This window comes from Elgaria multicarinata, chromosome 2 (assembly GCF_023053635.1).
Source record: "Elgaria multicarinata webbii isolate HBS135686 ecotype San Diego chromosome 2, rElgMul1.1.pri, whole genome shotgun sequence".
NCBI classification, from domain to species: domain Eukaryota; kingdom Metazoa; phylum Chordata; class Lepidosauria; order Squamata; family Anguidae; genus Elgaria; species Elgaria multicarinata.
In genome coordinates this window covers 177,546,160-177,559,881 of record NC_086172.1, presented here as the reverse complement: position 1 = coordinate 177,559,881, position 13,722 = coordinate 177,546,160, and the positions used below count along the sequence as shown (strand labels likewise).

The window sequence follows — 13,722 nt, the reverse complement described above, 5'->3', positions numbered from 1 at the left end:
GCCTTTTTTTTTTTTTTTTTTTTGTGGGTCTTCTTCCTGAATGAACAAAATGAGGGATTCTTTCCCCCCTCAGGAGAATTTCTTTATTTCAAATAAAATTAAAAAGATGGTGGTCCAGTTTCAAGAAAAGATCAACACCCAACACAAGAAAAGAACCAAATGAATTACCCTATTTCTTCGATTCTAAGACGCACTTTTTCCCCCATATAAACATCTCTAAAAACATCTCTTAGAATCGCGGGTGTGTCTTGGGGTTTTTTTTCCCCTGTTGGTGGTACTGAAATTAGTGTGCATCTTACAATCGATGGCGTTTTACAAACGAAGAAATACGGGTAGAAAAAGTTCAGGAATTGCATTAGGAATTGCATTAGGAATAGCCACAACAACAGGTCACAGGTATACCTGCAATTCCCACCTAATTTTAACTTCTGGGCAGCAACATATTAAGGCTGAACTCCACAAATCACACAGAAGAGAGTCTCCAAAAATGACCAATACTGTATTTTAATACTTTAAATAGAACAGATTACTAGACAGACTGTGTATGGTTTACATATCTATATATACACAAACACACACAGGGCAAAGAAAAGGGCATTAGGTGACAAGTTACATCGTGTTCACCAAAGAAAAACCATAAATAATAGTAGTAGCCATATATCTCAACACGTTCTAAGGCCACAAAGGGTCCAAGCCACTTGGAACTTCTCCGTGTTCCGGCTCCATGGAAATGAATGTGAGTTGCACAAGGTCCTTCTACCTCCTCCGCGCCCCCCCCCCCCGCCCCGCTGACCCTTGAACATTTGTGCATCTTTCTCATGGCAGTTGCACATGAGAAGTTGCCCAGAGGTTGCACACAAGTAACGGTAAAGAGGTATGTCCGAATCACTGCAGGGTGGAACACATCGCAGACGATACCGTGACTTTATTGAATCAGAAGCATGAGATCTCGGCTCCTGCCTCTGCCCTTGAGCTAGGCAGAAGATAGTTGTTTCATGTCAGCAAAACTGAAAAACTAGATAAAATCGTGGTCGTCCCCCTGCTGCTGCGTCTTCTCTCTCTCTCTCTCTTTCTCTCTCTCTCTCTCTCTCTCTCTCTCTCTGGCCATAGCTAGACGAGGGCTTATCCCCGGGGATCGCCCCAGGATCATCCCTGCGCATCCACATGACGCACAGGGCACCCTGGGAGCAGGGAGGGCTGATCCCTCGCTTTCCCCAGGATTTTGCCCTACCCTTGCAGCCTGGTTTTTCCGTGGTCCCAGGTTGAGCCCAAGGCCGCGGAACGTGTGGCCGGGTGTCGCGGTTTGTCCTGGCTCCTCGCGGTTACTCGCGAGGAGTTGGGAACCGCGCATGGGCCGCAGAGCTATCTTTGAGCGCACAAGCGCTCGTGCGCTTCTTCTGTGTGTGTTTTTAAAAAGAAAATGGCGGGCGCGACGTCCTCTCCCTCCATGGTCGTTGCGCGTTGCGTGTAAACAGAGGGGGAGATCACGCGATAAAAATATTGCGAGATCTTCAGCCCTCCGTCGTGCTAGACCAGGTAGGTCTAGCTGAGGCCTCTCTCTCTCTCTCTCTCTCTCTCTCTCTCTCTCTCTCTCTCTCTCTCTCTCTCTCTCTCTCTCCCTCCCCCTGCTAATAAAGACATAATTCACCTCCCCAAATTTCAGCTGAAGCACTTTAAGGCTTTAAAACTGCAGAGTCCAATCTGTGAAAAGAATTACAGGGAGGATGGTTGGATCTGAAACAGGGAGACCCGAGTACAAATCCCACTCAGTCATGAAGTGTATTGGCTAGTCTTTGGCAAGTTCGCCTAAGCCAATTTCCTTGGGGTTGAAGTGGGATAATAACCCCCAAAATGCTCCCTCCAGAGTGCCTTGGTGGAAGGGCAAGATACAGGGGTGGTGGGCAAATAAAACTCGTTAACAACCGTGCAGATCTGCATATGTAAAGTCAGCATTCCAACAACCTGGAATCCTCCAGATGTGTTGGGCTACAACCCCTGCATTTCTCAGCCAGCAAGGCTGGGTTAAGTCCTGTGAGTGATGCAGGAGACAATTAAGAAGAGCCATGCTGGATCAGACCAATCATAGAAATATAGTTGGAAGGGGCTGGCATCCCGAGTCCCACGATGGCCTAAAATACTCTTTTAGGAAGCCGGCAAGCCACATTTGAAGGGTCCTCACCCCAACAGCTGCCTCTAAACACAGCCTGGAGGTTCTACACATGAACAAAAGTTTAATGCTCTATAATGATTTGAGCTACCCAAGCGAGTGTCTTCACAGTGCTGCTTTGGCTCCGCATTCCCTTAAAACCCCGCAGCTGCGGAGTGGGGACAGTTAATCCCCACGGCAGGAGGCAGCACAGGCCTTCCGGTGGCCATTCGGTGGCTCGTCTGCCCCCCAGCCCGAAGCCAAAGCAAGGTCACCCCCGACAGATGGCAGGAAGACGGTGGTGACCTTGCAACAAAGCAAGAAGTCGTGCCAAGTCCCCGACTTCTTAAATCTGCAGCTTCGGGGGAAAGGTCTCACGGTGGCTGCAAATTGGCAATTGCATTGTATAATCGACGCAGCGCAACTGTGCAGCCACCACAGGGTAAATAAGGTGTATAGACACACCCACACCCCTGGTACACGATGTATTTGACACTGTATTGCAAAATTGGGTGTCAGACGCTGGCTTGGTTCTCACCATTCTACTTGACAGTTGGTTCCAATTAGCGTGCCATCTTCCTCTAATTAAAGAGGTTATAAAACTTCCCTTAATATGTTCTCTGCTCGGAGTGAAACTATTTAGAGTGGCTTTAGAAAGCTGCATCTCACAAGGACGTTGCGGTTACACAAGAGAAAAGGGTGTGTCAGAGGGGAAGCGTGACCTACTTTGGCGTCCACGAAAAAGTGTCTGGTTGCAAAAACTAGCACTCTAGCATGGACAGACACATGGATACCACTCAGTATCCCGTCACTTGACGACTCTGTGCAGGGTTTAACATTTAGGGTTAAACAGACAAAAAATAAGTATGCACTAAAAGTGAAACGTGTGAATGAGACCACACACAGAGCTCATACAAGTGAACTCTCCGGAGAGCCAGGATTGGCTGCAGATCCCTGTCGCAAACCTGGGTTTGTGGTCATGTGATGTGTGGAAAGGCCCAGCATGGTAGCTGGTTGCAGAATCAGTTCTACAAGAATCTCAGCTAAGGCAGCAAAGAAAAGCTAGAAATGGCTGGCGGCATCTCAGAAGCCGAAGAAGAGCTGAGCAGAACGTCCAGGAACAGAATTTGCAGCGCCCTGCATGGGCTGCTTTCCATGACCAGCGGAATAAATTATGCAAATTGTCTCAGGTTATGGTATTCTACTTTAGCCGGTACAGAACGTGGCTTGTTTTGGAGCCGGGCCAAAGCCACGTACAGGTAAACCTGAGTTCTATTGCTACAACTTCCGCTCTTAATACAGCCAATTGGAACCAAGATGAGCTAGGGAGTCTGGCTGGCATTGTGGCTTTGATGGCTTTGCCCCACCCCATGGTGTGCAGGCCAAGCCTCCCCTCACCTCTGCCCACCCGGAGGAGAGAAACAGATGCAAGGTTTGCTAGGGAAGCATTTTGTCCAGATACGAAAGGACAAGCAGAGGCCTGGATTCTACAGCGGTTCTCTTCCTCTCCTTCACTTCACTTCAGCATACCGTGGAGTACACGTTACTCGATTGGGGTTTGCTGGAGGCTGAAGGAGCGTCTGTTTGCCTCCAACAGGCTCTGCTTGAACATTTGCAAATAAAGCAAATCTCGCTGGCTGTGTTTGGACAACACAATAACCAACGTTGGTTTAAGTAGTCAACCGTTGGTTCTTGTGTTGTCTATCAGGCAAAACCCACCCCACGCCTGACTATTCTCCCAAAATAAACAATGGAGAAAAACAACGCTCCGCAGAGTTGACTAGTCACACAAAAGTTGGTTAGCGTGTCGTCTGTTGGGCTCCGTGGACTATTTTGCCCTGTTGACTTGCAAATACTTGAAAGGTTGTCACACAGAGGAGGGACAGGATCTCTTCTCGATCCTCCCAGAGTGCAGGACACGGAATAACGGGCTCAAGTTAAAGGAAGCCAGGTTCCGGCTGGACATCAGGAAAAACTTCCTGACTGTTAGAGCAGTACGACAATGGAACCAGTTACCTAGGGAGGTTGTGGGCTCTCCCACACTAGGGGCCTTCAAGAGGCAGCTGGACAACCATCTGTCAGAGATGCTTTAGGGTGGATTCCTGCATTGAGCAGGGGGTTGGACTCGATGGCCTTATAGGCCCCTTCCAATTCTACTATTCTACGATTCTATAATTCCTCCACTTTATTATGAGGGACGTGTTTACAGAAAGGGGACATAAGAAGGGATGGACTTCTCTTGGACCAGCAGCACCTTCTTACGGAGGCCGACTTGGAGAAATGGAGAATGTACCCACCACCCCTCAAGCCCCGTATTTCTCTCCATATCCTGAAGAGGAATTTTTGTGGGCATTTGGGCAAAGCGGTTTCTCTCCCTCCCTCCCCCTCCCTCCGTGGGAACATTTCTTTAAAGCACTTCAAATGATCTCACATAGCACTACAATGGATAAAAGCCTATTCAGCCCCCACAAACACACACGGCGTGAGAACCTGCCTTAAAAAGGGCCACATAACATTGAGGGAGAAAACATTTCCGGGATTATTAGGCTTATCTGACAAGAGGCGCTTGTTCGAGCAAATAAAAGTACATGTTGGACTTACCAAAGAGACCCTTTTACAGAACAACTAAGCAGAGAATAGAAAGTGATACTACTTCAAGAAGAGAGAGACAGAGAGAGAGAGAGAGAGAGACAGAGAGAGAGAGAGAGAGAGACAACAGCGATGGTAGACAAAACAGTTCAAGGAGTCCAGGGAAGGATGGCATAGTTTTAGCTGCGGATGAGCGTCAAAAACTCTTCACGGGTCTTTGGGTCTTCCCGGAACACTCCAAGCATCGTGCTGGTTACAGTTTTACTGTTCATTTTCTGAACTCCCCGCATCACCATACACATGTGCCTGCAGGGAACGAAACGGAGAAGGGAGTTTCCATCAGGCGAAAGCCACCAAGAGCCTTGGGGCACCTTAAGAGTTGGCGTTTTGCTGCCACAGACTAAACACTTGTGAGCAAGAAAAGCCAAAGGCAAGGGGGGGAACCAGGAATTGTGTGTCTGAAAGGATCTATTATTGCCGACGCGATTTGGACTAAATCCAGTCCTTCATCAAGGCAATTCTTACAACAATGTAAAATCACTTCACTCCTTACATTGTTATAAGAATTGCCTTGATGAAGGACTGGATTTAGTCCGAAACGCGTCGGCAATAATAAATCCTTTCAGACACACAACTCCTGGTTCCACCCCTTGCCTTTGGCTTTTTTTCCTCACTCATTATCTGTGGGTTGTTTGTTTATTTGTTTATTTATTTATTACATTTATATCCCGCCTTTTTTCCTCCAAGGAACCCAAGGCAGTGTACATAACCCTCCTCCTCTCCACTTTATCCTCACAACAACCCTGTGAGGTGGGTTGGGCTGAGAGTCTGTGACTGGCCCAAAGTCACCCAGTGGGTTTCCATGGCTGAGTGGGGACTAGAACCCAGATCTCCTGACTCCCAGTCCAACACCTTAGCCACTACACCCCACTGGTTGTCTTTCCCACAGACTAAACACAGCCAGCCCTCTGTACGTTCCATTAGCATCCATAAGGAAGAATCACTCGGCTAACCTTCCCCAACCTGGTGCCCTCCAGATGTGCTGGACTCTTGACTCCCATGCTGCCTGGGATTATGCTGTGAATTGTATTGTTTGACATGAGGGAGGGCCAGATAGGCTGCTAAGAGCTATTGTAAAATTAATAAAATCAATGGAAACACAGCTGGAGGGCACCAGGTTGGGGAACTCTTTACTTGGAAAAGCAGCAGGTGTTTACGGTCAAAGCACAGTAGAAGTTTTAACTCCACAATCCATACTAATAACCCAGGCTTCAGCTAGACCTAGGGTCTAGCATGACGGAGGGGCGAGGATCTCGCGATATTATGATTGCAAGTTCGTCCCCCTCTGTTTACACGTAGTGCGTGACGTCCAGGAAGGAAGAGGACATTGCGCCCGACATTTTGGGTTTTTTTTTTAACGAAGAAGGAGTGCATGAGCGCTTGAGTGCAATGTGAGGGTTTTTCTTTTTTAAAAAAAAATCCCTGCTCCCCCCCCAACCCAACCACCGTGGAACGTGTGGGCGCGCATCACGGTTTGTCCCGGCTCCTCGCGAGTAACCGTGAGAAGCCGGGAACTGCGCACAGCTGTGCACAGTTCCCAGCTCCTCGCGGTTACTCACGAGGAGCCGGGACAAACCGTGATGCGCGCCCACACGTTCCACGGTCTTGGGATCATCCCGAGACCGCGGAAAAAGCGCACTGAAAGGGTAGGGCAAGATCCCAGGGAAAATGGAGGGATCTGCTCCCGGGATGCCCTGTGCATCATGTAGCTATGGCCGCAGTCTCAGTATAACATTGCACCATTCCTTAAAAAATGAAATTAAGAAACTGAGCTGTCAACCCCCGCCCCTCCCAGTTCTCCAAAACATACACTTATTTTTTATCATCTCCGTTAATGGCAGCTTAGTTGTCACTGAGGTGGTGAAACTGTGGCCTCATCTACACCAAGCAGGATATTGCGATACGAAAGCGGTATATAAAAGGCAGGAGCCACACTACTGCTTTACAGCGGGATTGAAGTGCACTGACAACTGTTGGGGCCCATTGACACAGACCATAGACCGCTCCCATAGTGTTATATCCTGCTGGTGTGGCTCCTGCCTTTTATATACCGCTTCCATAGTACAATATCCTGCTTGGTGTAGATGAGGCCTGTGTCTGGCTGCTATTGCTTCGGACTCATGTCATCAAATGCTCCTCCACAAACAAAATTCCCTGCCTGTCAAAAGTTACGACGACAGGGAGGAGAGTCCCTGTCCCTGGCAGGCTAGATTTCTATGTGCAGGGATTTCCATCATACAAGCCCTTGCCTGTGGTCAGAAGTGGTATGGTCCAGACTCAAGTCAACTACTTCAACGAGAGCTAGGTTTGTTTGTTTATTTATTTATTTATTTATTTGATTTACACCCTGCCGTTCTACTAAAAAATGGCACTCAAGGTGCCAGGTGCGATTTCACTCCTCACTCTCCTTTACTCCTCATATTGAGGCAGTAGCTAAGTACTGTCGTTTTTTCTTATATAATATTGCCAGGATCCAATTACTTTTGTCTGACTCTTCTGCCAAGACTCTTGTTCATGCTTTGGTTATTTCTCGGCTAGGCTACTGTAACCTTCTTCTGACTGGCCTTCTTTCTTGTCACATCAGTTCGTCGGTTTCTATTCACCACTCTGCTGCTAAGATCATCTTCTTGGCTCATCGCTCTGGTCACGTCACTCCACTTTTGAAATCTCTTCATGGGCTTCCAATTCACCTCAGAATCCAGTATAAGCTTCTCTTGTTGACTTCCAAAGCGTTTCACAGTCTAGCTCCTTCCTATCTTCCTTCTCTCATCCCTCACGATTGCCCTGTTCATGCTCTTCGCTCATCGAATGCCATGTTCCTGACCCACCCAAGGGTCTCTACTTCTCTTGCTCAGCTTCGTCCACTTTCTCTCGCTACTCCTTATGCCTGGAATTCTCTTCCAGAGCATTTGTGGACCACGAGTTCAATTATGGTTTTGAAAGCTTAATTGAAAACTTACTTTCTTACTTTCGCGCTGTTAGTTTTATTGTCTCCTGTGCCTGTTTGATGCATTCTCTTCCCTTTCTTACTGTTTTATTATGATTTTATTAGAATGTAAGCCTATGTGGCAGGGTCTTGCTGCTTTATTCTTTTACTATGTACAGCACCATGGACACCGATGGTGATAAATAAATAAATATAATAATAAAGGTGGCTTACAAAATCATTTAAACTAGATAAAAACAATAAAACACATGGAAATACAATAACTCCCTTGGCCCTTTGGAAAGTCAGCAAAACCTACGTGGACTTACGTCGCTTCAATAACCACACCGACACCAGCAGGCTGCAAGGCTTCTGTAATGGCAACTGCTATTTGTTTTGTGAGACGTTCCTGAACTATAACAAGAAGTTGCAGGGAGGGGAGAATGAGGACAGGTTAACGACTAACATGGGACATCTGTAAAGTATCATCATCATCATCATCATCATTAAATGTATAAACTGCACCACATCAAGAGATATCAGAGAAAGCGTACAAGAAACTAAAATGCAAAACTGGAAAAAAATACAACAAAAGCAGAAATCTCACAAGATCTCGGCTGGGAAGTCTCACGGGAAACCGGAAGTCTCACCGGAAGTCTCGCAAGACTTCCAATTTCCTGGGGGAGAAGGCCGGGCCGACGGGGAAAAGAAGGCCTAACACAACTGCAGGGCTGCGAGCCCCCATTTCAAGGCCCAGCTAAAGGATGGGAGCCAACACACTCAAGGCCCAGCTAAAGGGTGGGAGCCAACACACTCAAGGCCCAGCTAAAGGGTGGGAGCCAACACACTCAAGGCCCAGCTAAAGGGTGGGAGCCAACACACTCAAGGCCCAGCTAAAGGGTGGGAGCCAACACACTCAAGGCCCAGCTAAAGGGTGGGAGCCAACACACTCAAGGCCCAGCTAAAGGGTGGGAGCCAACACACTCAAGGCCCAGCTAAAGGGTGGGAGCCAACACACTCAAGGCCCAGCTAAAGGGTGGGAGCCAACACACTCAAGGCCCAGCTAAAGGGTGGGAGCCAACACACTCAAGGCCCAGCTAAAGGGTGGGAGCCAACACACTCAAGGCCCAGCTAAAGGGTGGGAGCCAACACACTCAAGGCCCGGTCCTGCATATTTCTAAGTAGACATGCAGAAGCCTTGCCCAGCTTATTTCTGAGCAGGCTTTAAATGGTAGTGAATCCATCCAGCCTCACCCACGCTGCCTTTGGCCCCACTCTCAGATGGAACGGGGGCCCGGAGACCTTGGCCATTTCGCAATTTGGCCCTTCAGTTGAAAAAGATTCTGCAGCCCTGTTCTAAAGAAACACAGAAGAAGTTTAAGCAGTTTAAAAAACTGCTTAAACTACCTGCGTATTAAACCCTACAAGCTGTTACAGAGCAGACTGAGAATGTTCTGAATCTCAAAATGGGGGGGGGGGACAACCATATTTAGGGAGGTGCCTATTGAATCATGAAGGAGGAGGAGTTGTTGCAGCCAGCTGCTAAGGCATAAGAACATGGGAAGAGCCCTGCTGGATCCGACCACGGGTCCATCTAGTCCAGCATTCTGTTCACACAGTGGCCGACCAGCTGTCCTAATGGGAAGCTCACAAGCAGGACATGAGTGCAACAGCCCCCTCCCTCCCATGTTCCCCAGCAGCTGGTGCACATAGGCATATTGCATGTGGTACTGGATGCAGCACATAGCCATCAGGACTAGTAGCCACTGATAGTCTTCTCCTCTAGGAATGTATCCAACCCCCTTTTAAAGCCATCCAAATGGGTGGCCATCACCACATCCTGTGGCAGTGAGTTCCATAGTTTGACTATGCGCTGTGTGAAGAAGTCCTTCCTTTTATCTGTCCTGAATCTCCCACCCATCAGCTTCATGGGATTGACACCTTTGGGTTCTAGTATGATGAGAGAAGGAGAAAAATGTCTCCCTAACCACATTCTCCACATCATGCATAATTTTGTACGCCTTCTAAAGTATACAAACTCCAAGGCGGAGTTTGGATTTCAAAATGGAATTTGAGGGTCTCGGACCAATCAGGCCAGCCTGTTCACTCAACCAACACACATAACATTGTGTACTCCTGAATACAAAAACAATATATTTCCATGCAGTTAACCTGAAAATGAGGGAGAAGACGAAGCTAGAACCCATTGCCTGACATGCTAGTTTTCTATGAGGGGGGAGTTTTTTTGTATGGAGGGGGATTCCATCCCGTGAGTCCCACCTGTAGTCTGAAAGCAGTACAGGTCTCACAGAGGCTTACCACCTCAGTAAGAACTAGGCCTCAAATTCTTGGAGGAAGAGCGGGGTACAAACAATAATTGTGTTCAGCATAATAATATCCTACACCAAATTCTACTAGTGTGGTAAAATTATATTTCACTCACTAGGTAGAGCACAAAGAAGATTACCTACCCTGTAATCTTCTGCTGTATATTTCCACAATCCTAGAAGAAGAAGAAGAAGAAGAAGAAGAAGAAGAAGAAGAAGAAGAAGAAGAAGAAGAAGAAGATTTGGTTATTTATATATTTCATTTCATATTCAGCCCAATAGTTGAAGCTCTCTGGGCGATCCACAGACATCACTTTCTGGGGTTAAATTTTAAGCATTTTCACCAAGTGAAAGCAAAGTTTAATTTTACAAACATACCCAAAAAAGCCAGTTGCAAATAAATGAAAACTCATCCTGGCAGGATAAAATGAGACGCAATAACGGAGCAGGCCGGAAAAACCCAAGGACCTATTTGTGAAGACGGGCAAGCTGGCAGACAAGCATTGTTTCTTGAAAGACGGCAGAGGATAACAGGACTAAGAGATGGATTGATTCAGCCAGGGGAGTGGGTATAATAAAAAAAATGTCAGCCCAGATAATTAGCTGGGAGGTATTGGGCACTCTTAAAGGATCTAGGGGGGATAAAATAGCTTTGCTTATCACAAGGACTTTAAAAGTTCTTCATGTGGATTTGAATGTGCCTTATGCTCATGCCATGTCAGTCAACAAAGACACATCACCAACTTGGTCATCTTGAAGAAGGGGTTCTGCAAAGTGGCAGATGCTTCATCAGATAGGGTGACCATATGAAAAGGAGGGCAGGGCTCCTGCATCTTTAACCATTCAGATGAAAAGGAATGTCAGCAGGTGTCATTTGTATGCATGCAGCACCTGGTGAAATTCCCTCATCACAACAGTTAAAGCTGCAGAAGCCCTGCCCTCTTGACCAGATATAAAAGAAGGCAGGGCTCCTGCAGTTTTCACTGCTGTGATGAAAAGGAAATTTCACCAGGTGCTGCATGCACACAAATGACACCTGCTGAAAATCCCTTTTCATCATAACTGTTAAAGCTGCAGAAGCCCTGTCCTCCTTTCCATATGGTCACCCTACATAAGAAGAGCTCACTGATTAGCAGGGTCAAAAAGTTACTGGAGCAATCTTTTCTAGCCTGCTAGAGAAAGGCAGGACTCACAAGACACATTTCCACTTCACCTCTTAAAATGTTCCTTATTTAGACGGTGGTCCACCTGCCATATCACTTTTGGAGGGGAAAATCTGCAACTTTTTGTTTTAGACTGAATCATTTGGCACCACAACACTGCAACCTGCGTTTGGTCACTCTGTGGAGAGATACGCCCCCATTGGATGGCCACCTGTCAGGGATGCTTTAGGGTGGATTCCTGCATGGAGCAGGGGGTTGGACTAGATGGCCTTAGAGGCCCCTTCTAACTCTACAATTCTATGATTCTATGATACATTTCTTTTCCTATTGCAAATTTGTCACAGGTATTGCTTTAGTATGGAGAAGAGGAATACCAGACGACGCATTGGATTCAATTATAGCTCTGAAGCTTACCCACATGAAAATCCAGAGACAAAAAGTGTTTACTCTGCCGGGGTCATGCCTCCAGTATACAAACCCCAACACATTAGAGAAATCCTATTAGAAGAGATTATTGTTCCAACAGCTTGACAAACCTGGATCTGAGCCTCAGGTAGCTCTAAGTAAAATAGGACAAAGAAAATGTGTCCCTTTTGGCAAATTTATCTGGCCTGTCTCATCAGATATATCTGTGTCTGAAGTGAAAGCTGTATTTGGATAATCAGTTATAGCACTTACAAGTGAAATAAGAAATTAAAGCCCAGAATTTGCATGAGTTTGCAGAAGGAAAAGTGGCTTTTCAAATCTGCCCACCACCATAATCAAATAAACTCAAGTCAAAATGCAGGAAACAACCTTTGAAACATCCATAGTGACTGTGAGAGCTCAGTGTATTGAAATAAAACAGCTTTCGGTCATTGGCTCAGTGGTTGAGACATTATGGAATGTTCAGGAATATTCCAATTTCTGAGGAAAGAAGATAAAAAGGACTGTCTAACACATTAGGCTGGAGTTCAGATGATTCGGTTGGTAGAATGAAATGCACAGCAGGAAGGAAAAACATTTAGATGCGTGTGCAATGAATGATACAGTGATGGGGGTGTCTGAGAGAGTGATGGGAAATGAGTACAGCAGGCTCCATTCACCATAACACAGCTAGGCCTCTGGACTACTCTGTTACATTATAGCCTCGCAGAGGTTACACAAAGTAGTTAAACATTACAAAACAGACAAACAGGTGAAAATGCAGTATTTCATAGAATCATAGAATCATAGAATAGCACAGTTGGAAGGGGCCTACAAGGCCATCGAGTCCAACCCCCTGCTCAATGCAGGAATCCACCCTAAAGCATCCCTGACAGATGGTTGTCCAGCTGCCTCTTGAATGACTCTAGTGTGGGAGAGCCCACAACCTCCCTAGGGAACTGATTCCATTGTCGTACTGCTCTAACAGTCAGGAGGTTTTTCCTGATGTCCAGCCGGAATCTGGCTTCCTGTCACTTGAGCCCGTTATTCCGTGTCCTGCACTCTGAGAGGATCGAGAAGAGATCCTGGCCCTCCTCTGTGGGACAACTTTTTAAGTATTTGAAGAGTACTATCATGTCTCCTCTCCAACTTTTCTTCTCCAGGCTAAACATGCCAAGTTCTTTCAGTCTCTCTTCATAGGGCTTTGTTTCCAGACCCCTGTTCATCCTGGTTGCCCTCACACATTTCTGTTCTTTTTTGATGACAGGGAAGTACCAGCCATTCAAGGAGGCTCAGCTGGTCAACATCCTGTATCACTTAAGCTAAGCGATTTATCGACTGGCAAGAAACGGAAAGAAAATGACATGTTTCTAGGGCCATTATTAGCAGACACAAAGAGTGTCATCAGAGGCGTGGGACAATTCTAGTCCTTTCTGCATCTCCACAATTTAAAGATAATTGTGGGCAAGCGTAGCGATGGAAACCCATTGATCGCCTCTGTCAAGGCGACCCAGTGCAATAGGGTGGTCATGGATCTCAAGCGTCACCCTCTGAGCATGGAAAAACACCACAAGGCAGGCAACAATATTTTCAACATTGGCTCACAGAGACATGGACAAAACCTAGCAATTACAAGAGAAGCCCTCGGTGCCTCTGCGTCTGGAAATCCAGCCATCAAGGTGAGTGAATCATCAAATGCTACAATTCCAGAAGGACCTCACTGATGTAAAGGTAGGGTGACCCTATGGAAAGGAGGACTGGGCTCCTGTATCTTTAACAGTCGAATAGAAAAGGGAATTTCAGCAGGTGTCATTTGTAGGCCTGCAGCACCTGGTGAAATTCCTTCTTCATCACAGCAGTTGAAGCTGCAGGAGCCCTGCCTAGTGTGGCCGGATACAAAAGAGGGCAGGGCTCCTGCAGCTTTAACTGTTGTGAGGAAGAGGAAATTTCACCAGGTGCTGCAGGCATACAAATGACACCTACTGAAATTCCCCTTTCAATACCACTGTTAAAGATACAGGAGCCCTGTCCTCCTTTCCATAGGGTCACAATATGAAAAGGGCAACGGGGGGGGAGGTGTTTAAAAAAATCCAACGTCTTCCGTCC

The 13,722-nt window shown here is 46.8% G+C and overlaps 1 protein-coding gene across 1 annotated transcript in view; it reads right to left on the bottom strand.

Annotated features, from left to right (window-relative positions):
• Positions 1-480: 480 nt before the first annotated feature.
• GCH1 (GTP cyclohydrolase 1) overlaps positions 481-13,722 on the bottom strand; it is a 55,035-nt gene continuing 41,793 nt past the window's right edge. The window contains exons 5-7 of the mRNA XM_063118505.1: positions 10,193-10,224; positions 8,051-8,135; positions 481-5,041 (exon numbers count right to left, since the gene is read on the bottom strand). Of these exons, the coding sequence (XP_062974575.1) occupies positions 4,915-5,041; positions 8,051-8,135; positions 10,193-10,224 (244 nt within the window). The 3' untranslated portion in view covers positions 481-4,914. The remainder of the gene's footprint in view (positions 5,042-8,050; positions 8,136-10,192; positions 10,225-13,722) is intronic.